This window comes from Mustela erminea, chromosome 16 (genome assembly GCF_009829155.1).
Source record: "Mustela erminea isolate mMusErm1 chromosome 16, mMusErm1.Pri, whole genome shotgun sequence".
Taxonomy (NCBI): Eukaryota; Metazoa; Chordata; class Mammalia; order Carnivora; family Mustelidae; genus Mustela; species Mustela erminea.
Genome location: NC_045629.1, coordinates 69,076,219 through 69,100,373, shown reverse-complemented (window position 1 = coordinate 69,100,373; position 24,155 = coordinate 69,076,219). Strand labels below are relative to the sequence as shown.

General features: G+C 43.2%; 1 protein-coding gene across 1 annotated transcript in view; it reads right to left on the bottom strand.

The window, feature by feature from the left end:
- FER1L6 (fer-1 like family member 6) overlaps positions 1-24,155 on the bottom strand; it is a 119,665-nt gene that overhangs the window by 11,713 nt on the left and 83,797 nt on the right. The window contains exons 30-39 of the mRNA XM_032316696.1: positions 23,180-23,311; positions 22,163-22,288; positions 18,826-18,953; positions 14,820-14,990; positions 11,981-12,141; positions 9,760-9,902; positions 7,220-7,308; positions 6,638-6,736; positions 4,174-4,415; positions 2,661-2,824 (exon numbers count right to left, since the gene is read on the bottom strand). Of these exons, the coding sequence (XP_032172587.1) occupies positions 2,661-2,824; positions 4,174-4,415; positions 6,638-6,736; positions 7,220-7,308; positions 9,760-9,902; positions 11,981-12,141; positions 14,820-14,990; positions 18,826-18,953; positions 22,163-22,288; positions 23,180-23,311 (1,455 nt within the window). The remainder of the gene's footprint in view (positions 1-2,660; positions 2,825-4,173; positions 4,416-6,637; positions 6,737-7,219; positions 7,309-9,759; positions 9,903-11,980; positions 12,142-14,819; positions 14,991-18,825; positions 18,954-22,162; positions 22,289-23,179; positions 23,312-24,155) is intronic.

The following is a 24,155-nucleotide window of genomic DNA, read 5'->3' as shown; positions in this document are numbered from 1 at the left end:
AGCTCCCCCACTCCCCTGCCTTTGGTGTGTGTGTGTGTGTGTGTGTGTGTGTGTGTGTGTGTGTGTTTTGATTTCTTTTCCATGTTCCAGTATTCACTGTTTATGCACCACACCCAGTGCTCCATGCAAGACGTGCCTCCTTAATACCCACCACCAGGCTCCCCCAACCTCCTACCCGCCTCCCCTCCAAACCCCTCAGTTTGTGTCTCAGAGCCCACAGTCTCTCATGGTTTCTCTCCCCCTCCAGTTTCCCCCTGCCTTTCAATCTCTACCAAACCGGAAAGAAGGTGGTTGACTCTCTTGTCACAGCCAGCTCTGAGTAAACAGCCTGTTTACTACAGTCTTCCGTTCTTTCCATGGTTCTAAATACTTCGTGTATATTAACTCATTTACTTGCTAAAACCCATAGGTTTTAGCACACACACATATGTGTGTGTGTGTGTGTGTGTGTGTGTGTTTGTGTGTATTCAATCCCCATTTTATAGATAGTGAAAGTTGAGGCATAGAGAGATTAAGTAGCTTGCCTCATGTCACACACCTAGTCAGGAGAGGACAGCATTCAAACCTAAGGTGTCTGCTTCTACATTCTTTGGTCTTAATCACTACATAATACTTACTGCAGTCTAGGAAAACATACTGTCTCAGCCTAAACACCCTTCCTCCCTTCTCCACATGTCCCCAAACAACCTGTCTCGATCCTCAGAACCTCCCACCATTAAAATCTACTTGTCTTCTCTTCTCCTATTTCTTTGGCACATTGTTCTCTAGTGTAAGGGCCTGCTTAGCCAGAGCGAGCCATTTTGTTGTTTATGCAGTAAACTTAGACTGACCCTGCCCGCCCAGAGGAACTTACTTAGAAACAAGTCTGGGAAACCAGTAAAATATGACTGACCAGCCTCTGACAACAGAGCCCATATACCAGGAAGTGTCAGGTCAGGGGGAGGTAACAGAGCCCAGAATACAAGGATGGGCCAAGCCAGGTGGAGACATCCAATCAGGAAAGCACCTCCCTAACCACCCAAGAATGTGGGCCCTGCCTTCTGGGCGCCAATCCTGCCCGGAGTGATAGGCTAGTTCAAATAACTACTGTACAGTGAATTGTAATTCAATTGGCCACCTGTGTGTGGCCTGGCTCAACCACATGGCCTTTACTCTATAAAAATTAGTCTGTGAGGCTGGGAGGGGTCGCCTCTTTGCAAGAGACGTCCCTGGCCGGTCAGTTTGATTCTCGATGCTTGGCACGAAATAAAGCCCTGCTTAACTTTGGCTTTGTATCGGTCCATGGACCCTTTCACTAGTTTTTACTGTGACACTTAGTCTTATAAGGAAATGTGTGCTGATGTGTTTGTTCTCAGAGACTATCTGTTGAACACTTCCTACATGTTCGGTACACTGAATGAAAAGGGAAAGAAATCATATAATCTCTTTGATGGTAGCATCAATGTCTTATTTGTTGACCTGTTCAGTACCAATGTACTGGGCACATACTCTGTGTGAGACACCACGTGAGACACCTCAAACTCCAAAAATGAACAAAAAGAGACCCACTCTCTGGACCCAGGCCTCTCACAGCAGAAGAACCAGGAACCATGAATACAGACAATTACAAATCAGTGTCACAAGAGGGATGGAAGCATGAAGGCCAGCAAGCCCATCCCAGCTAGGGTTGTAGACACACCTGTCCCCACTGGACTCTGGTTGAGGGTAGAGGCCAGGCTGACTTCATCAGTGAATTTACCCATTCACCAATCAATTCACTGACTGAGATCAGTTACGGGCTAAGCCCACGAGGACTGCAGCCTCATTCTCTTGACCCAACCTCACGCACCAGAGATTCAACTGAGAATGGCGGGAAGAGAAAATCTTCCAGAAAATATAATAAAACTAGATGCCATGGAGTCAGGCCAGTCCGGTGCAAAGAGAATCCTTGCCTCACACACACTGGGCCTCTACAACAGCAAGAGAGAACCAGGTGTGACCAGACTATTCCAACCCAGGTGTGCTTTTGCCACTGGGCACAGGAGCAGAGGGCAGAACATGCTCTCCACCAAGGGGAGGAGGCAGCATGGAAAGGGGTCACCAAGGCACTCTTATTTCCCAACCTTGCCCATCACGTGAGTTATCTGCCGTCCCTTATGGAGGGACACTAAGAAGCCTGCAGAACTTCCTCCCCACTATTTGTGAAAGGACTAAGCATCCACAGCATGTGCCACATAGTATGGACCAGGCCGGCAATTCAGGGAAAGGGGGAAATGGCTCTCTCTGCTGCCACCCTCTCAAGGAAGTTTTAAAAGTCTGGATCCCTTTTAAAATTGAGTCCTGCATTTGAGGGTGAAGGGATGAGGTTGTTCCATTAAAATTGTACATTTGTCAAGACTTAATGCATAATTTCAAGAAATGTTGGGGAAAAAAATGCCCGGGGCATAAATTCAAGCTAAGAGGTTAGAAAACCACCCTGATAGAGCTATTAAATCAAGAATGCTGAAATACAGAAGCTTAATGCATTTATAAAATTGTGAAAATTCTTGCCTCTCAGCAGAACCTTTGCCCTAAAGCGCTCTGTGTCACTTCAAGGCCCTTGACGTTTACAAAGTGACTCATTTAAAGAGCATATGGCCCCTGTCTGCCCCCCAACCCTGTCTTCTACCGCTGCCACTTACTGTGAGCTTCTTGCTTTTAGCAAAAGGCCACCAGCCCCGCACCCGCTTTTGCTGGAATACAGAGATCTTGCTGTCCTCGCTCGCATTTCCAAACTTGGTGAGATCGCAGGCCTTGGCCGACTTGGCTGCTCGGGGGAAACTGTTGAGGTTCATTTCCAGGGAGCCTGTGAAGAGATGCCTTTGATAGTCATGGAAGGGCTTTAGTATCCATCATCACCAATCACCCACCCACCCATTCATTCATTCACTCACTCACTCACTCACTCTTCATTCAGCCAGCACCACTGGATCACTAGCATGTACTAGGTTTGTGGGATACAAGTATTACCTAGACATGTTTGGTGCCCTCGAGGCACCCAGTGTAGCAGCTGGTAGAAGACAGGGCAGAGCTGCAATGTAGAACTTCGGGTGTTGTCACTGCTGGACATCTTGCCTACTCCCTGAGTGTGTGGAGATTATGTCCCTGTCCTCTGAGCTTTCCTCCGCCTCAGCATGAATCCACCAAAGGGAACCTCCTCCCCCAACTCACCTCCCTCTGAGTCCGCTCAACTCCTCCCGGTGGAGGACTAAGTCTTACTGTCTTTGTAGCTACTGTCCAAGACCTTAGTGGGCTCTCAAGAAAGTATTTTCCATGAGTGAATATTATGGGAAATAAGATAATATTACAAGAGTATTTTATCTCTCTCTCTTCAATAACCTTTCCCTATTACAGATTATTTGTTAACTGAAAGCACTTAGAGCATGTACATAAACCAGAAATTAATAGAAAAATCTTCCATAATTCCATCCCCCAAAAGGTGATCCCTGCTCTATACATTTGTTCTTATCCTATGTCAGTCCTTTTTCTTTGCCTGCCTCTAACTATCCCTGCCTCTGAGTCCATATGGACATGTGTTTTGCACATTTTTTGCTACATTCTTTTTTTCACTTAATACATCCTGTACAACTCTTCAACTCATTAAATATTCAAATATTTTAATGGCTGCTAGACTATCACTTACTGAGTGCTTACTATGGTTTTAAATTTTATTTTAAAATTACTAAATTAAATTGTATTTTATATTAAATTATATTAATTTTACATTAAATTATATTAATTATAATTTTATATTAAATGTAATTATATTAAATTATATTATTTTTAAAATTACATTAGATTTGAAGCCATACTTCAACCTTAGAGCTCCAAATGCTCTCTGAGGTATGTAATATTACTATCCCTGAGGAAACTGAGGTACAGAGGGGACTAGTAACGAGTTCAAAATTTAACATCTTCTTAGTGGTAAGGCAAAGATGAATTTAAGTCTGTTTGAAAACGTATCTTCTACCATTAAGATGCACCAAAACTTACTCAGCCAAACCCCTATGAGTGGCTATTTGGAGTGTTTCTAATTTTTTGCTATCATAAATAGCACTGAAATTATTATCCTTGTAGCTATATCAAACCAAGCTCTCCGAAAACTGGGACAAAGCCCTTAACATTAACGTGAACTTTACAAAGCCACTGGCTTACCCAGAAAGTCATCTGAGGACAGCCTTTCAAAATCCCAAACCTGGAGCACCAACACGACTGGTGTCTTACACTCCATCTTCTCTAAGGAAAAGATGTTCTCCCTCTTGGTAATGACCATTTGCTTCTCAGCTGGGAGATACTGAAATGGAAACAGGAAGCGCCAGTTGAAGTTCCCCTCGCCCGTCAGGGAGTTGTAATGCACATCGGTCTCCTGCTTGTCATCCTCCAGACCCTTTAGCCACCTGAATAAAGATAGAAAAAGAATTACACACCTGAGTCCCTGAGTACATTTTTCAGGCATCATTCTAATCGAGAGTGATTTAACTAGTTTCAGTGTGGTCACAGATAATAGTTTTTAAATTATGGTAGTTAGATTCAGATGGAAGTTTCCGCTGAATCTGAAAGAGAAAAATAGGAATCAAAGGGTCTGAAAGAGAAGCGAGATAGAGACATCATTCTAAGTCAGGTTCAGGAGATGTCTTCAGCTCTACTGGCGAGATCCTGAAGCCCCATGCAGTAAAGAGGGAAGACTTGGAAAATGTGAAGGGAAAGTATAATTGGAGTTTCCTCTCCCCCGAGGGCTCCTGTTAGGGTCCCACCTCTGCACTCATTACCCTGGTGGGCCTCTACAGTTGTCCTGGTTTAGACTCATGGTATCAGGCCTGTGATTGGCTCCCTCCTCACTGGTTCTGGGCCTCGAAAACCCAGCAGGCCTGCATCAACATGGTATGGAGGGTAGAAGCCTGTCTTCCCCCACCTGGATTCTAATCCTGGCTCTGCTATTACTAACTGGAAAGCCCTGGATAAGTTGTCCAACCCCCCTGTGCCTCTGTTTCATCTACAAAATGGAAGCAATGACAGTACTTAGTTCATAGTTCAAAATGTGGTTGCTCTGAAGAATTGTAAGAGGTAATAGCTGGAAGGTGCTTTGTGTACTTCAAGTTATACACAATGTTATTTCCTCCTTTCTGGTCTTCCTCTTGCATCCCCAGTATAGAGAAAGCTACCGTTAATACACTTTCCCCTAATACCTTATCCCTGGTGAATTATTGAGAAAGTAGGTGCTTTTAATTCAAACTAATTGATAATTCCGAACCACTTGCTTTTTGAAAGCAGACATTCTGTCCCCACAAGTCAGAGAAGGATCAAGACCTCCCTTGTCCCAGAGGAGTAATACCACTTAGAGTATGGATGCAATTATTTAGGTAAAGATGGTGCTCACTCAGCCAATATATATGTGGTATCTATTATGAGGCAAGGAGTGTGCTAGTTGCTAGAGGAGTAATGGGAACACACAGAGGTGGTCCTTGCCTTCATAGAGCTATAGCTACAGAGGGAAGGGGATGGAGAAATTGGGGGAGAAGAGGCAGAAGTCAGCAGCAAGAGAGGTACAAGGGCCCTGTGGTGTGATGGCGCATTCTAATGTGGGAAGGAAGTTCAGCATGACTAGAGAGCACAAAGTAAGGAAGATTGAGATGGGCCTGGAGAGATAGGAGGGGCTAGTCAGATAGGACATTTTAGGACATATTAGGGATCTGGATCTTCAGCCAAAGAAAATAGGATGTCACTAAAAGGTTTAAAGTATAGGACTGATTTGATCAGATTGTGTTTTGAAAAGATAACCCATGTTTCAACATAGAGAACAAGTTACAGGAGGCAAGAGTGAGTACAGACAGAGCAATCCACATGGCACCTTAGTGGCCTCAGCAAGAAATAATGGAGGGGAAAACTATGGCGGTGGTCTGTAAAGATGGAAATGGACAGTGAGGATGGCTATTTGGTAAGCCAAATGGATAGGATTCAATGGAAAGCTAGAAATAGAGCCAATGAAGAAGAGGCTTCCCTGTTTGGGGAAGGCAAAGATATACCAAAAGGAAGCTGAGATGAGTTCGCTACTTCTGAGATGGGTTTTATCCAAGGGGTCATGTTTGAATCAGTTTTGCTTCTGATTCTCTACCACCTCATCTGCCTCCATGACTAGGGGCTCAAAGGGCCGCATTTGTGATGAGAGAGACAGAGAGAATGCGTCGTTTCCCGAGTCCTAGGTTGGCATCTTTCCTATCAGTAGAACTAGCAAAGAGTAAGGTGCAACTTTGAGCTTCTCTCTTCATCTTACAACCTTCCTAACACTGAATCTCTCATCAGTTGCATTACACCTCTCTACTTGTTTGAGGTGTAAAGGTATTTTGAATGCCACTCAAAAAGCTTAGGTACCCAACATTTAATGGAAAAAGATGTTGATATAATAAAATTTTCTCACAAAAATATTTTCATAAGATAATAATCCTAGCAAAATAACCAAATAATATTTGAAAAGAAAGTGACCTTATCTACCAAGTTGAATAAGATGGGCTTCCTCTGTAGGAGGTGGGTGGAGTGCTTTCCATGAGGCATAGCTTCAGTTTGGGGTTAAAGAGAGGAGGAGGGGAAGAAGAAGGGACATGGAGTTTGTTGATGATCTTACCCTTTAACATAAATATCACTTGATTTTTGTCCTGTGAAGATATTCTCATCCTCTAAAATGACATCTTCAGTGTTCCAGATAGTCACTCTCAATTCATACCTGGGATGAAGGAAGGCAGCATTAGGCTGAAGACCTTGAAAGCAGAGTTAGCCGGTGTGTATGGGATTCTGATACTGCTGTGAGTCAGTAAGCTTCCTCAACTTTACCAAGTTCAAAAATATCAACACTTAAGTTCTTGGCTCCATCAAAACCAAGTGTCCTGTTGGAATCACCAAAGACATGAAGTTCTCTGTGCAGAAATTGCTTCCATTAGCTGACATTTTTCAGGTTGTTGCAGAATGCTGAAGCGCAGTGGCCCCTACATAAAACAGGGGCCAGCATTTTCAACCATCACCACTGTTACAATTACTACCACTCATCCCTGTGGTAAATGGCCAGATGGGAAGTGAGAGATGATTATCAGGTGTCAGCTGATTTATGTAATTGACACTACAATGCAACAATTATTGTAATTGATTAACTGTCAAGATCTTTTAGTTGGCTACCGTAGTCATAGGCTGCCATAGGCTGCAGCTGACTTACCCTTTTGGCTGCCTTGGTGATATGTCAACAGGAGGTCCAGGTGGAGGCATGTCTTTGGGAAACATGTCCACCCACATCTGCAGGCGGCCCTGGTTAAGAAAAGAAGATCCCCTTTAACTTTGCTGGGGTATCACGTCGGCAACTGATCATTCGTGGTTTTAACAGATCCTTTTACTAGAAATGGATATTAGTTATATATCACATCATATCTTATCATATGGATATTATTCATATTATACATGCTTAGGATATTGGTTGACAAAGACAGAACTTGTGTTTTTATTAAGAATTAGTCAGGACATATGTTAAGAGCAGGTGAAAGGCAAGCAAACCCTCACTGAGCACTTACTATGTGGTAGACAAAATGCGATGCACTTGAAAAAACATTATGTCAATTCTCCCAATATCCCCAATGGGTGGATATTATTATTCCTACTACAGATGAGAAAATATCTTGCCCGTGCTTATACAGACAATATGTAGCAGAGTCTGGCTTCAACCCTTGTCTGCTGACTCTGCATTTTCTATAAATCCCTAAGGATTAAAAAAATAATATTATCTGTCAGAAGTATCATGCTTCATTGTTTTTAATGCACTTTAATATCATTATCTCGGTAACTGCTTAGCCCAGCTATATTTCTGTGGTACACATCAAAAGAAACAGAGGCTTAGAGCAGCCAAAGAAATGATATGAGTCTTATGGCTAATTAATGTCAGAATAAGGCCTCCCATTCATTGTTTTGGATTCCATACATCAGAATTTAACCTGCTGCAAGGGATCCGAGTGCCCATGTGGGGAGAAGGCCCAGTGGATTCAATGCTCAGCTCTGTTGTGTTCATTCTAAGTACTCCATGAGCTCAGACAAGAAGGTAAGAGATCAACAAAGCCTGTGATGGTCAGGGGAAATTTTATATGAAGGAAGTGGGGTTCCCAACCAGAGCAGGGAGGATCTGTAGGATTTGGGGGAGGGGGAGGCTTTGGCAAGAAAATAAAAGGGCTTTCATAGGGAAGGGACAATTTAATCAAAAAGTATATCATTTAGGAAGAGAAGAAGGAATTAGTGAGGATTCAATCCTAGAGTCTCTAAAGAGATATTAACATTCGCTTGTAACCAAAAAGCCACATGGTAAAATGAAGGATACCAATAACCAAAAGCTTTTAAACATTTGGTAGTGAAATTCAGGAACCAGTCATAGGCTTCTACATCTGATAAAAACTGTCCTTTCAAGGCACTCTCCCACACCTGCTCTCACTATTTTTATGCCCTAACGCTACTGAGATAGCAGTGTGGGTATTCCTGCCCCACTGGAGTCAAGCTCATGTGTTTTGCCCAAGTGACACCGGGAATGAGTCCAGGGCTAGGACAGGACTAAAACTCAAACTCCTGGGTGAAATCCCATTTAACTACTAACAGCTGAGTAACTGAGCAAGTTACTTAACTCTCTGAACCTCAATTTCTTCATCTTAAAAACAAGGATCATAATAAGTACACCATGAGGCTATGTTAGGGAGTAACAGGTGACCACACATCTCTATTTGTGTAGGAAAACCCTGGTGGTGCCCTTCCTAAATATTAATAGCAGTGCCTCTTATTCTTGAAATGGCTATCATTTGGATAAACAAATCTACAATCATCCTAACTAGATAATTTACATAAAGGGCTTAGTATTTAAGTACCTATTAATTTACATACATATAATTAATAAATACACATCAAGAAGGCTCTTAATAAAGTTGATCCTCTCTTCACTTCTAACTCATAACCCAGATTTCTGGTTATTTTTTCCACACAGCTTCCTCTAGTCAGTCCTTCAAAATAAGTCATCATCTACTGCTTTCCTGGGAAAACTAATGGACTGGGAAAATGAGTTTCCCTGGGAAAATTAATGGGGTTACTGATAGATTTTGGACAATGTCTTGGGCATGTCAGATGGATTTTGAAGTTTCTCAAATAACAGAATTCTTTCAAAAGAGTGTGATAACTTAGGGCGCCTGGGTGGCTCAGTCAGTTAAGCATCTGCCTTCAGCTCAGGTCATGATCCCAGGGTCCTGGGGCGGAGACCCACACTGGGTTCCTTGCTCTGCAGAGAGCCTGCTTCTCCCTCTCCCTCGGCTACTCCCCCTGCTTGTACTTTCCCTCTCTGTCAAAAAATAAAATCTTTAAAATGAGGAGTGTGATAACAAATCCATTAAAAGGCAAAAAGCACTAAATTTAACTCTGTTTTGAGGGTAGAATTTCTCAACCTCAACATTGTTGATATTTGGAGCTGACTAATTCTCTGTTGTGGGAGGCTGGCTACGCAGTGTGGGCTGTTTGGTTGCATCTCTGACCACTTCCCGCTAAATGCCAGCAGCATCCCCACACACTTGAGACAACCAAAAATATGTCCAGGCATTGCTAAAGTCTGGGACAGGGAGGCAAAACTGTCCCTGGTTGAGAGCAATTACCCTAAGGCACACAAGAGAGACTTTTAGAGATAAAGTCCTATTCCTTGGGGATGAAAACTCCTATTGGGTCCAGAACAGTCTCAGCCACTACCTGCTCCATTCCTGGCTTATTCTTGTGGTACAGCGGCCGAGTTTCTATGTGCTCAGGAACCAGCTTACACCCAACCTCTGGTATATCCCCCCATGAGTGTAAAACCCTGAGGGCCAGGTGCTCATAAGACTCCACCGTCTCATCTGCAAGGAAGAAAGAAAAATAAAGACATTCATCAGCTATAGGTTCCCCTAATGGAACAGTGATGGGCTGTCAGGTGCACTTTTAAACACTCCCTTAAGGTTAAATTTAAATGCAGTGAGGCACAGGGAGAGAGCAAAACCACAAAAGAGAAAAGGGACAGTAAGAGAGTGGAGTTGAGGGATGGGAAAAAGACAGGAGGTTTAGAGAGCAGGAAGGGAGATGGGTTGACAAGATGACCAGAGAGCAGTCAAGGTCTCAGAGCCTAGGGCTCCATTTGCCCCTTGAATCAGATTCCTCTAGAGCCTGTGAATAGCAAGTGTGCTTTGAGATACTGGAAAGGGTATATTTCTTAGAGATATAAGACTGTTTGCAAATGCCATAGTGTGACAGGGCCTACTGGATCTGGATTGTCTCAAACAAGGCAGCGAAATCTGCACAGTATGTGTTCAAGGAGGTTTTATCTCTCCTTATTGTTGTTCCTTCCCACCAACACACTTGCTCATAGGAAAGGTTCTCAGATCTGCCATCTTACCAAAGAAGGCCATACATAATAAAAACCACTGGTAGAAAAAGTGCTTATAAACATAACACAAAAATTGTTGGAGAAAATCAAATCTTTTTGATAAAGTTTAGAATGGCTGAATTTGACACAGGGATGTTGAGTTTAGTTTTAAACCAACCCCCCCGACACACACAATCTCCCAATAACAATAATAACAACCAGTAAAAGTTGATGGCGATGAACACATAATCAGTGAACTAAATCTTCTGTATTGCATGGACCACTGGGTGTTTTACATAAACAATGAATCTTGGAACACTGCATCAAAAACGAATGATGTATTTTATGGTAACTAACATAACACAATAAAAATTAATTAATTAATTAATACTTTAAAAATCTAAAAAAGAAAGTAAATCTTCTATTATAAAGTCTAATCAGTTCTTGACTGATGGAAATGAACATCATTTCAGATTCTTGGTGGCCAAAAAAGGAAAAAAAAAATGGTTTCATCATAAAATGTAGAGTATTGACAAAGGAATTAAATTGGCCTAATAAAGTATATTGTGAAAAAATATTTTGTTCAAGAGAAATTCATTAGTATGTCATTAATACAGAATTTAAATGGTAATTATTTAGTGTGCAAAAAACCTTCGAGAGGTTCTTGGCGTCAAAATAACAAGGCAGGAAGAAATTTTGGTGTCGAAGTGGTGGGATCAACATAACAGTGTGAAAACATCCAGTGATATGTCCTTATCTGGGTGGTTCGTACTGGAACCTACGAACCTATGTTTTGCACATGTATACTCCTACACCTGCTGATTTGCATTAAGTGGATGGGAATAGCATTACAAGAACTATTCTGTATTGTGAAAGTAAAGTTAAGGTGGCTTTTTTTCTCATCCTCAATTTTATGAAAGTCCCTCTGGGATCTTGTGGGTATGTCCCATGAGGCTTATATGGAAAATCTGCTTCTTGGTGCTAAAATAAGAATTGTTGGTATCACATCAGTGGGGGGTAATTTGGGCTGTGTCTAATGATTTATTTTATATCATATTCATTTTAAGGTTACTGCCTACGTTGCAACACAACAATCCTATTTCTGTGATATACACTACAGAAATATTAGAAATGTGCAAATATATGTATAAGGGAGTTCACCATATCGTAGTGTCACTACAAAAAACAATGAACACAAGGTACATAAGTGACACAACCATAAAAAGGAGTATTATCAATGACAGTCTCAAAGAACAAAGAAAATCATCATAATTTTTTGGAAATAGAAAAAACAGGATACAAAACTGTATATGGCACACTTCCAATTGTGTCACACATGCACACACACACACACACACAAACACACACAGTATGGAGATATACTAGCAAGCAGCATGCTTTTCTCTGAATTTGGGGATTCTGAGTGATTTTCATTATCGTCCTTTCTTGTCCAAATTTTCTACCAGGGGCATGATTACTGTACAATAGTTGGCCACTCTCCCCCGCCACAAATACCACCAGAAGCACACTTTTCAAAACGAAAGCAACGTCAGCAGCATGTGTTGTGGGAGTTACCAGTGTCCTCCTCCGTAAAGACTGTTTTTCCAGAAAAGACCTGATTTCCTATCTCTATTTTCCCAGGATGAAAGTAGGGTCCATCCAGCTTGTTGTCTTTGCAGAGCTTTGTGAGGATTTCAGTGGGTTTGGATGTGTCTCTCCAGGCGTTGTATCCTTCTCTGAAAAGAAAGGGAAGGATGGGTAGGGTGAGGCCTGCCTTCCCCTGGGAGGACACACTTAAAAGTAGCTATTAAAAGGACCACCTAAGTGTGATCAGTGGTTTCCTTCAGATTTCTTGCCATTCTATGCACTTCGGGCTAATGTTTTTTTTTTTTCTTTTGTTTTCTCTCTTTTCTGGTTAATACCGCTGCGTCTGCATGCCTGAATGAAAGGCAAGACTGCTGAGTAGCATGACAGAAAAATGCTTTGCTGATAGTTGTTCTGTGTGTGTGCGTGCGTGTGTGTTTTAAAGAAATGTACCTTAAAACAAAAATCGAAATGATACCCACATAACATAAAATGAACCAATTCAGTGGCATATAGTACATTCATAATGTTGTCAAAGCACTACCTCTACCTAGTTCCAAAAATTGTTCATCACCCCGAAAGAAAACCCTGGACCCATTAAGTGGTTGCTCCTTATTCCTCGCCCCCCCCGCCCCCCCAGACTTTGGCAGTCAACTGTCTGCTTTCTGTCGGTCCGGATTTCTTTGCATGCAGTTCCTCTTTAATTTCATTCTGTCCCTTGCAAAAGAGCCATCTGACTGTTATTTCTAAGAAGAAAGCCTAGATCAGGCTTTCAATTACTCTACTTCTTTCCTCCCCTCCCCTCCCCCACCAAAATCATCTCGGAGACTCACGTCACAGGTGGAGAGTCTAGATGTGCTGTTTCTCCAATCAGTGATTTTCCTAGTGGTTCTTTTCTAAATCTTTCCAACCCCTTCCTCCTTTAAACACTAGCTGTTTGGTTAAAAAATAGTAAGTTACAATGAAATGCTCCCCATGAGCCATGACCAAGACAAGCATGGACTTCTCTGCTCACTGGGACACAGGATTCACCAGAACTTAATTTATTTAAGTACTTCAATAAATCAAAACATAACTATAAAGCAGTGTTCAATGTTCCTACCTTGTGCCAGAGACATGAGGACCCTGAAAAGTTCATCCGAGCCATGCCCAGAGCCACACATACACAGGCTTCCCCAAAAACAGGTGCTTTGGTTTTCATTTTGGTGTTGTTTGTTTGCTTGTTTGTTTGCTCTCATCTATTTCAAAAAAAATTTACTGAACAAAGTTTACAACTCCCTTGACTAAACTGTTCTGCTCCTTGGCGGTTCCACTGTCAGAAATTCTTCTAGGGGCCCCTGGGTGGCTCAGTGGGTAAAGCATCTGCCTTTGGCTCAGGTCATGGTCTCAGAGTCCTGGGATTAAGCCCCATATCGGGCTGTCCGCTCAGCAGGGAGTCTGCTTCCCCCTCTCTCTCTGCCTGCCTCTCTGCCTACTTGTGATCTCTCTCTCTCTGTCAAATAAATAAGTAAAATCTTGAAAGAAAGAAAGAAAGAAAGAAAGAAAGAAAGAAAGAAAGAAAGAAAGAAAGAAAGAAAGGAAGGAAGAAAGGAAGAAAGAAAGAAAGAAATCCTTCTGAACAGAAGAGGCACCATCTTTGCCCGTGACTTCCTCCCCTGACTTTAGAGTGAGAACAACGCGTCATTCTCTGAATGGCACTTTCTCTGTTACTTAGGAATGTAAACACCTAAGGGGGCTTCTACATTCACAAGAGTCCCCCAAACCAAACTGGATTTCTAGGCTACCAAAATAATGATTTCAAGAAATACTTAAAGACACTACAGAATGCTTAAGCTACAGGGACAGTCGCAAGATGCAGCTTACAGAAATGACGCGGGTAGTGTGAGCCAACTTCAAGGGAAAACAGCACAGAAAAAAAAAATCCAAAGGAAACAATTAAGAAATTTTTATGTAAGTTATGTCTGGAATAGAATAATTTGAGCATAATTTTGTACTTCCTCTATTTCCTCAATTTTCTGCAATGAATATACATTATTTTATATTCAAGAAAAGCATTTCTAAAATTATACCATAGAAATCTAATGAATTTTTAAAAACTTTTCCTGGCTGAAATTCTTAAGATTTTTATTTTTTTTTTCTTAAGGTATCAGATAAAATACACTTAAAAAAATAAAGCTAGTAGTCTATATTTTAAAATGAAGCAGGGGGTGCCTGGGTAGCTCAGTCGGTTAAGCCACCTGCCTTTGGCTCAGGTCATGATCTCGGGGTCCTGGAATTGAGCCCCGCATGAGGCTCCCTGCTCAGTGAGGAGTCTGCTTCTCCCTCTCTCCTCTCCCTGATCATGTGTGTGCTCTCTCTCAACTACATAAATAAAATCTTTCAAAAAAATTTTTTGATGAAGCAGGATTCAAAATCATTGTAAAGAGTGAGAGCTGGTCCATTCCTTCCCGTTTGTAAGATGAGGATAACACCTCCATGGGTTTTGAGAGAACTGAATGAAGTGCAGTGTTCAGTATATCATAAGTACACGTGAGTGTTCATTATAATTCACTGGGATATTGGCATTTGTGTACTAGTAATCATTCTTCTTCTAATACCACTCTTCACCAGGAAATTCCGCCCACCCAGCCTCCCCCTTTAAGTGAATGTGTAAGAGCTCTTGACTCTTGAAGAACCTGACCTGGGTTCTAAATCAGTGCCTCCCCAGCCCCAACCACCCTGCAGGAAATAGTTTTCCCAAACAGCCCTGCTGACCTAGAAAGTCTGTGAGACATTCAAGCAGAGTCTGGGCTGGCCCGGCAGTGCTCCCCTGTCCCCAGGAAGTACTTACATCTCATACTGGCTCTGCAAGCCACAGATGGCTCGGTGTCTGCTATAAAAACGGTTCTCCAGGTCGATCCTGGTCTCCCCAATGAGGTCATCTGTCCCGATCAGGTCATGGTCGTAGATCAGGATGGAGAGCAGGGAGTCCTTTGGGAATGTGGCCTGGATCTCAAATGATCTGTGGTCCAAGTAGAGGCATTAGGAATCTGCAACATCTGGCTACATGGGGAACATCTCCCCGGTCTGCTTCTAGCTAGCCTGCAGTTCATAGGAACTTACTAAACACTCAGCAATGCAGTGAATACTTAGTAGATATTTATTTGGTTTAGTGTTTCATTGAGACTCTATTTCCAATTCTGCTGTCAATTTCCAGTAGCCAATAATCCCCTCTTCTGTGGACCACGTCCCACAGTCTTCATCTAGGGTGACAGCAAGATGGATATGTAAAACCTGGGGGGTTGGTCTCCATCAGAACTGATTTCCAATTTTGGATGTGAATCTGCACCTTCCTGTGTATAAAACTTTGGGAAAGTTATTTCATCCCGCTCAGCCTCCTTATGTGTAAATGGGGATCAATATGTCTTCTTTATAATATAGCAAGATCGTTAAGTGTGAGATCGTTTATACAAAGTGTACATCTAGCTTGCAAGTATTCAACTGGTGCCCAATAAATTACCATTCCCTTTCCCCTCCCTTGTTACTTCATGGAGGGATGTCAGCTGAGTTTGTTTTATTTATTTATTTATTATTATTATTATTTTAATTTTACTTATTTGTCAGAGAGAGAGAGTGTGTGTGTGTGAGCACAAGCAGGGGGAGCAGCAGCAGAGGGAGAGAGAGAACCAGGCTCCCCACTGAGCAGGGAGCCCAATGTGGGACTTGATCCCAGGACCCTGGGATCATGACCTGAGCCAAAGGCAGATGCCCAACCGACTGAGCCACCCAGGCATCCCAGCTGAGTTTGTTTTAAATGGAAAGCCTTTTGAAGACGGAAAATCCCGAAAACAGAATTGCAGCACTGCAATGCCATCTCAACAAAATTCTGAGCTCCTCGACCATGAGACCTGCCTCCCTCATCTCTGCCTTGCGGGAGCCCTGGCTTCCCCTGCACAGAGTAAGCAATGAATGTTTCCCTGAACTGGAAAGGATCTCAGGAATCACCGTATCCAACCCTTTCATTTTGCAGTAGGGAAACTGAAATCCAGAGAGCAGAGGTGACTTGCCTGGACCATAAAGCAGGCCGAACTAGGGTAAGTACCAGGTCCCTGACCCCGCTAGTTCTGAGCTCTTTCCATGATACCACATCAGGGCAAGGTGTTGAAAGGAAAAGCAGTGCCGTGGGATTTCCTGGCACAATGCGTTATCCGTGCTGCTGAGCATTACAGAAGACAGTTAAGAAGGGCACCTATACCGCTGGGCACTGGATGCTGTATGTAAGGGAGGAATCACTGAATTCTACACCTGAAACTAATATTGTACTGTATGTTAACTTGCTAGAATGTAAATAAAATAATAATAATAATAACAACAACAAAGTAGGAGGAAAAAAAAAAGAAGTTAATTCTGAGTGAATTTAGGGAAATGTCTTCTTGAAAAGAAAATAAAAAGCACACCAGTGTTCTCCAGCTCTTCCCAACTCCAGCTGCCCTGGGACAGGTGTGGTGGGCCAACCTGTGAGCGAGGGACTGTGAGGAGGTGGGGAGAAAGGGAGAATGGAAGGCCCATGATTTCCCTCCATGTCTGCAGGCCTGTCTGGGCTGCTACCCTTGTGGTCAGACCCACTTAGCCCCGGCTCTCACTCTCCAGTGGCAGAGACTACAATTCCAGCACAGCCCCCCGGCCAATGAAGCCTCCACGAGAGAAAGAGGCAGAGAGACCCCAGCTCCATGGGCTGTAACTGACTGAGGCAGCTCTACCAGGCCAGAGAGATGGCTGTGCCTCCATCAGGATGTGCCCTCCATCAGGAGGCAGAGCATTGCCCGGGGCACCCAGATGTAAATTCCAGATGGTGCTTGGTACTCTGGAGGTCTCTCACAAGGAAGCCTCCAGCCACTGTCTCTGAGCCATCAGAGCCATCACATGGCTGCTGTCACCCAGGAAGGACTTTTTATGTGCTTAAGCACCCTGGCAACGGTGACAGAAGACCCAGTTGCTTTCATCCATCTTCCCAAGGAGGGTGTTCACAGATGAAGCGCTCCTGAATTTTCACTGGACTGTCATTAAAGAACTACCAGAAACAGCTCACCATGTTGGACTTCCTGTCCATCTACTCATTCATTCATTCACTCTCCAGATACTTGCCAAGCATCTATCTGCTCGGTGCCAGGCCCTGTTCTGGGGATGCCGCGTTGGATGGACTAGACCAAGTCCCGGCTCAAAGGGAGCTTATGTTCTCGTGGGGAGCTGAGAGATAGCCAACAAACAAGACACGTACCACGTTATGTCAGAAGCTCTGAAGGAAAGGAAAGCAGGCCAAGGGCCAGGCATCGGGGGATGGAGCCTGTGACATCCTCATACTGTGAGGTCGCAAATAGGGATTCCCCAGACCCCAGGTCGGGGACAGAAGCCCTCTACTTTGCTGGAACATGCAGGATTGAGCCAGCAAATTCTGTCCCCGAGTAACCATTAAAAACACATCAAAGAAAGCATCTGCACATGGAGGGCTTCTGGCAGAGCCTCCGCAATGCCAGGGGCTGGCGGGAATATTCCATCATCCCCTTTTCTGTTTACCATAGCCATAAACAGCATAATAAAGCCAGTCTAACTCACGGCGCTGCGCTGGGAGTACCTAACGAAAAAGAGATTACAAAGTACTTGGCAAAACGAAGTGCTGGTTACAAAAATAGCAAGTAATCATAAAAGTTATCTCTGGATCAGAGAAGCAAGGGTAGGCCTCCCCGGCACCGTTATTTTAATCATTCTCATTAATCGGAGCAGGCAAGATCGTTTATGGGCTCATTTCCTCTGGAGCAATAAAATGTTAAGAGGTTCATTCTGGTCAAATGTCAGAGGGTCCACCGTGATCACAAAAGTGTAAATGAATTTAAATGAGGCTAATGGAGAGTTGCCCTCACCCTCCTTGCTACTCCAGAAAAAAAGAAGTTAAGTAGAGTTAGGACAGAGCCATTGCTAAAATGATTATCACAGGAGAGACAGAGGAAGCGAATGTGTTCTGAGTGTCAGCACAGGCTCGTGTAGGCGATGTGCTAAGTGCTGTATATTTAATCTTTTAGAGGCCACTGAGAGTCAAGTGTCACGGTTGTTTGGTAGGAAAACAGGCATCAGAGAGGTTAACCTACCTGCATAAAGTTACACAGCTTATATGTGACAGAATGTAACCCACGTTTCCCTGAATCCAAAGTTAACAGCAGTTAGGTACACAGACCCACGCAGGGATATAAATGTGTGCCACACACTGCTAGAAGACAAATGAGGCCAGTAGGATTGCTGTAAACTGGAGAACATCTCATGCACCCAAACATGCACAAATGCAATGTGTGTTGAAACACTTTGCAGGAAAACAACACGAGCAGAAGCTGTAATTCAGTCTATTTCTTTCAGGGGTCACCTGCAACATAATCTGATGGAAAAATCCCTTTGAGAGGAGACAAAAGACCAAAGGTATGCCCCCTTCTCCTCCACTCATGAGCTGTGTGAGCTTGAGCAAGTTTCTAAACCTCTCTGGGCTGCCCTTAGCTTGTTTATAAAAGGAAACTTCTCCGTCCAAAGGCAGGAGGCTGAATCTGATGACCATTCAGGTGCCTCTTAAATTTGAGATCTAAGAAAACCATTCTTGGAAAATTATAGGCATGAAAATCACCAGGTACAACCACATTCCTGAAGGGACCAAGGAAAGAATTTAGTGCTTCTGCATGAAGGTTAGTTCGACTGGCTATTACCACAGGCAGAGGTCAGCTCTCCAGACACACACACATATGCACCACCCCCCATGCAGAAACACAGCAGGAGCAAACACACACAGGACAGCACGTCAGGACACAGAGGCCACTGACCTTCCAAATACTGGGTTCAGTTGTTTGGGGATATATTTGTCCCGGTCTTTGATTTCCGTTTGTCCAAGCCTGACCGCAATGTAGGGGTCCGCTTTGCCATCCGGATCAGTGGGGCTGAGATTAAACGCCTGGAGAGAAAGAAAATCCTTTTGGTCCAGGGGTTCCCAGCATGGGCTGCACATTCAGATCACCTGGGATTTTAAAAAATATGGACGCCCGAGTTCCATCCCTAGATTCTAATTTAATTGGCCCTGAGCTTTGGGACTTTCAGCGGCAACCTAGATGATTCCAGTGTGCAGCCGAGGTTAAGAACCACTGCTTTGGCCTCTCCTTTTGCTGCTGAAAGAAATGTTTACAGCTTTGCTCAAGTTGAACTTTCTCTGGAGTCATCTCCCCAGTGGAAAACAGCGCTAGGCACAGAGTAATCAACACTACACTGGACACGAGCCAGAAGGCATGACTCTGGGTTCTAGTCCTATGTCTTGTATGATCTTGGGCAGGCCATGTCTCCTCCCCAAGATCTATCTGTAAAAACACAGGGAGGGGGCCCCGAAGGCCCACCCCGCAACTGATGGGCTCGGAATCCATGACTCCATCAGGCCCGCATTAGCACAGGCTAGCTGAGTGGTGGTCTGTTTCTCAGAGTGAGGTCTGCTTCCAGACAACCTGGGCCTTAACCCGTCCCAAGGAAACACGTTCTAAGTGAAGGTCCAAGTAGGAGGCTGGTGAGGAATGGTAAGACAGAGAAACTCTGCAGAAATGAGAGCTGAGTGAGGCATGATCGCATTTTTAGGACTCCGTCCTACAGATGGACTACGTGAGTGCACAAAGCTGTGTTTTCAAGGAGGCTCATGAGAGCATGGTTTCCTAGTCATATTTGTAAATGACCCGTATGTCAATTACTTAGGGAGGAACTCAACCCAAAATATCCCTTCCCCGCTTGCTCTCGTCACATCACCCAATTTTATGTGCTCCTCTGCTTATTTCTGTCCTTTCTTAATCTCCACACGCCCCTCAGCTAGTGTGCAATCTTCCTCAGAGCAAGTGTGACATTTGTCTTGTTTATTACATTATCTCTAGGACCTAGAGCAGGGTCTTAATATTTGCTGATCGAATGAATAAATGGGTACTACATTAATTCAAGGAAACACTAGGTGTCTACTACAAAGAAAAGGAACACCCAGTGATTCTTTGAATTAATATAGTACCCATCTGGAAAAGGACCAAATTATACTAAGAGAAAAACAGATCAATGTGTAATGCATGAAGCAAAAGTCTGTTAAGTAAGTACTTACCTGTGGTTGTAAACAAGTATAAAGACAGTTGACTCTTGAAAATGTGGGTTTGAACTGTGCAGGCCCACCTACATGGGGGTGTTTTTCAATAAATACAATAGGGTATTGCAATGTACTTTCTCTTATGATTTTCTTAATATTTTCTGGTCTCTAGGTTACTTTACTGTAAGAATACAGTGTATAATAGAATACAAAACACACGTGTTAATCAACCGGCAATGTTATCAGTAGGGCTTCAAGTCAATAGTAGGTTTATTTGTAGTTAAGTTTGGAGGGAGTCAAAAGTTATATGTGGATTTTCATCTGAAAGGGGGGTCGGTGACCTCACCCCAAATTGTTCAATGGTCAACTATAGATATGGAGGTATTTACATATTCATAAGAAAAGTAAGTTATCTCTGGGGATAGAATTGCAGAGGTAGGGAGATTTGATCTCTTTCTTGGAATAACTTTTAAGTACTAGTATTTTTTACATTTTTGGATGTTTTATTAAATTAAAACTTTTAAAAAAGATTTTATTTATTTATTTGACACAGAGAGAGAGTGCACAAGCAGGGGGAGCAGCAGGCTGAAGGCAAGGGGGAAGCAGACTCCCTGCTTAGCTGGGAGCCTGTCTTGGGACTCCATCCCACGATCCCAGGATCATGACCCAAGCCGAAGGCGGATGCTTAACCAGCTGAACCCCCCAAGTACTTCTAAAAAATTTCTAAGTTAACTTATTGATATTAAAGAATAATTCATCTTTGATTTATGTGTCATTGATGTTTCTAAAAAAGGATATAGGTAATAAGAACAAGGAACTTAGCTTAAAATAAGACTACAACAATCAAATAGGATTATGAAAATCAACTCCAAGGGTAGGATATGAACAAATACATGAACTATAAAGGTTCAGCAGAGATTTGGTTTGATTGAAAATCAGATGTGGCCCCAGGCTTCCAGGCAATCAGGCCAACAATTTCACCATTCAAGTAGAGTGCTGTCAGCCAAGAAATGGACTCTTAACTACAGAGAACAAACAGATGATCCCCAAAGAGGAGGTAGGTGGGGGGTGGGGAAATAGGTAATGGGGAATAAGGAATGCACCTGTCATGCTGTGCACCCAGTGATGTGTGGAAGTGTTGAATCCCTGTGTTGTACACCTGAAGCAATATTACCCTGTATGGTCACCAACTGGAATTTAAATAAAAACTTAAAAAATGAAAAGGAAAAAAACTGTAGTGCTCTCATTATCAGAAAATAGGAAACCTAGAGCAGAAAGGATATTTTTCTTGGAAATACATTTGACTTGAAATTTCTGGCTGTGACACTGCAGAGCCATGGGAGAGGACTTCCTAGTGACAGCCGCCCTGCTCGGCCCTGGTTCTGCTCTCTTGCCTGTGAGCTTTCTGCTCCAGGCCTGTTTGGTGTCCAGCTATCAGGCAACCACAGAGCAAATGAAGCTGCCCAGAGCCGTCTTATATGCCTGCAAAGTATTTTCCCTAAGTGAAAAGCCAGCAAATGTGCATGTTACCAACCAAACTTCCTACCCCCTGTTATGGACTGCAGTGCATGTCCTCAACATTCTGTGTCCAAGCCCTAACCCTTCATGTATCTGTCTTTGGAGACAGGGTCTTTAGCAAGCTAATGAAGGTTAAATGAGGTTATAAGGGTGGAGCCCTAATCCAAAAGGATGGGTGGCCTTATAAGAAGAGGAAGAGACGCCAGGTCTCCTCTCCCTGTCTCTCTCTCTTTCTTTCTCATTCTCCTGCTCCTTCACTCACTCTTGTTATATGTGTGTTGTGTCTGTGCATGTGTGTCTGTGCATGTGTGCATGTGTCTATATGCTCACAGAGGTAGGGCCATGTAGGAAAGTGGCCACTGACAAACCACAAAGAGAGACCTTACCAGAAACCAGCTCTGCTGGCAACTTGATCACGGATTTCCAGCCTCCAGAACACTGAGACATAAATGTCTGTCATTTACCTCACCCAGTCTGTGGTACTTCCTGCTGGCAGCCTGAGCAGATGAAGACAGTCCCCAGGGTCAACAAGGGTGGCTTACCGCAACAATGTACACCCTGATCAGGACTTTGACGGGGTGGTTTGGTGGAACCCCTTGCTGGATTCTCAGCTGCCCACTGTCCTCAATGCTGGAATCCGTGGGGCTCTTGTAGATGCAGAAGGAGCCCTGGAATGGCAAAGCTTGACCCAGTGAAACAAGATGGCCATATGCCCCACCAAAAGCCCTATAAGGCAGAGTGCCCGGGAAATGAGCAGAGCCTGGGACCCATTAGGACCTGGGCTGGCACCACCCTTGTGTCTGGGTGTCCTCAGGCAGTTTATATAACGTGCTTGCATCTGAGTTTCTCCACGGTATGTCACTGAATCGGTGTCGGTACAGTAACAGCTCACAGGGCTCTTAGGTGACGAATGTGGATAGGAGCATCTGATGGGATACTGAGGACCTTTTATACACGGGGAGCTGAGCTGGTGCTTTCCCCCACGATGTCCTTCAAACCTTCTGCAGTATTCCTATTTTCAGATGCTGCCAGGGAGTGTCACAGAGTCCAGTCCAAAATCATGATGCTAGTTAGTGTTACAATATCAGAGAGGGGCCAACTGCAATCCCTGTGCTATTTCCAACACACCACCCTGCACCAAATGACCCAGTGCACAGCAGGTCAGAGTAAGTGACAAACACTGCTTGGTGATGGTGACACCAAGAGTCTGCCAGTATCAATGGTGTTGTTTGATTCATTTAATCAACCAGCTGGTAGGTCTGCATAGATCATCTATTTGGTAGGTCAGAGGTACGAAAGCAAAATAAAATTCAGTGATCCTATTAGGTAACAGCTCTGTCTCCTTATATCCTATCAGACTGAGTTCCAACTCACTTCATTGACCACAAGCCTGGTCAAAAGACCAGGGAAGACTTTGTGGGGTTCAAGAGAGGCTCTTGCATAGAGACTAAGGAATTTTCTTACACACAACCCACACCACAATCTCACTAACAGAACTGAGTCATATTGAGCATTTACAGATAGGAGAGCCAAATAAAAGGGTTAACTTTGGAACTTGCCTTAAACTTCCCTATGACGCGGTCCCCATCAAGGCCATGGCCATCCTCCATAGACTTGCCTCTGAGAAGCTCAAAGGTTTTCACCCAGTCTTCAAAATTGTTGAATTCACTCTCAAGATCACCGTCATATATCTTTAGGGAGAAGAGAGAAGAGAATGCTCAGAGGAAGGAAGGCCCAGGATTGATTTAATGAGAAATGCCAAGAGTCTCCCAAACCAGCCTTGATATACACCCACTGGAAAAATCTATGAGGACCCTATTCACTTATTTTTGGCAAAATAAGGCATATGATTGACTCAGCATTCCTAGAACTAAGTACTACTCTGAAATTCATAACATCTTTTGGATAAACTTTGAAGTTCCAAAAAGTATAGCTAAACCAAAATTTTTAAAAATATATGATTATAAATAGGAGAAAGTTTTTTTATAGTAAATTGATACCATTTGGTTATTGGATCCAGACTAAAATATTTTGAGGACATTCATATCAATAAATGTCCACTAAGCATCTCACGCTTAACACATATGAAATGATGGAATATTTGTTTTTATTATCATGCTTATAGACATGAATTCTCCACATGCGAAGTTATAGTGTGTGTACTTTAGAAATGCAAAATTGAATTGAGTTTTATGTCTGGTAATAGAATTAAATCACTTATGCAAATTTCCTATCAAAATTACTTATCTAAATTTCTTATATGTAATTTTCATATTCCCAATTTTCATATCCATAAATATGCCTCTACTAATAGCCTCTAACTAATGTTAAGATGGGTCTGATGGAGCTGACTTTAGTGACAATTAGAACTTCTGCTACTTGGGGGCATCTGGGTGGCTCAGTTAGTTAACCAGCCAACTCTTGATTTTGGCTCAGGTCATGATCTCAGGGTCCTGGGATGGGCTCCATGGTCAGTAGGGAGTCTTCTTGGGGATTCTCTACCCTTCTACCCCTCCCCCCATTCATGTGTCTCAC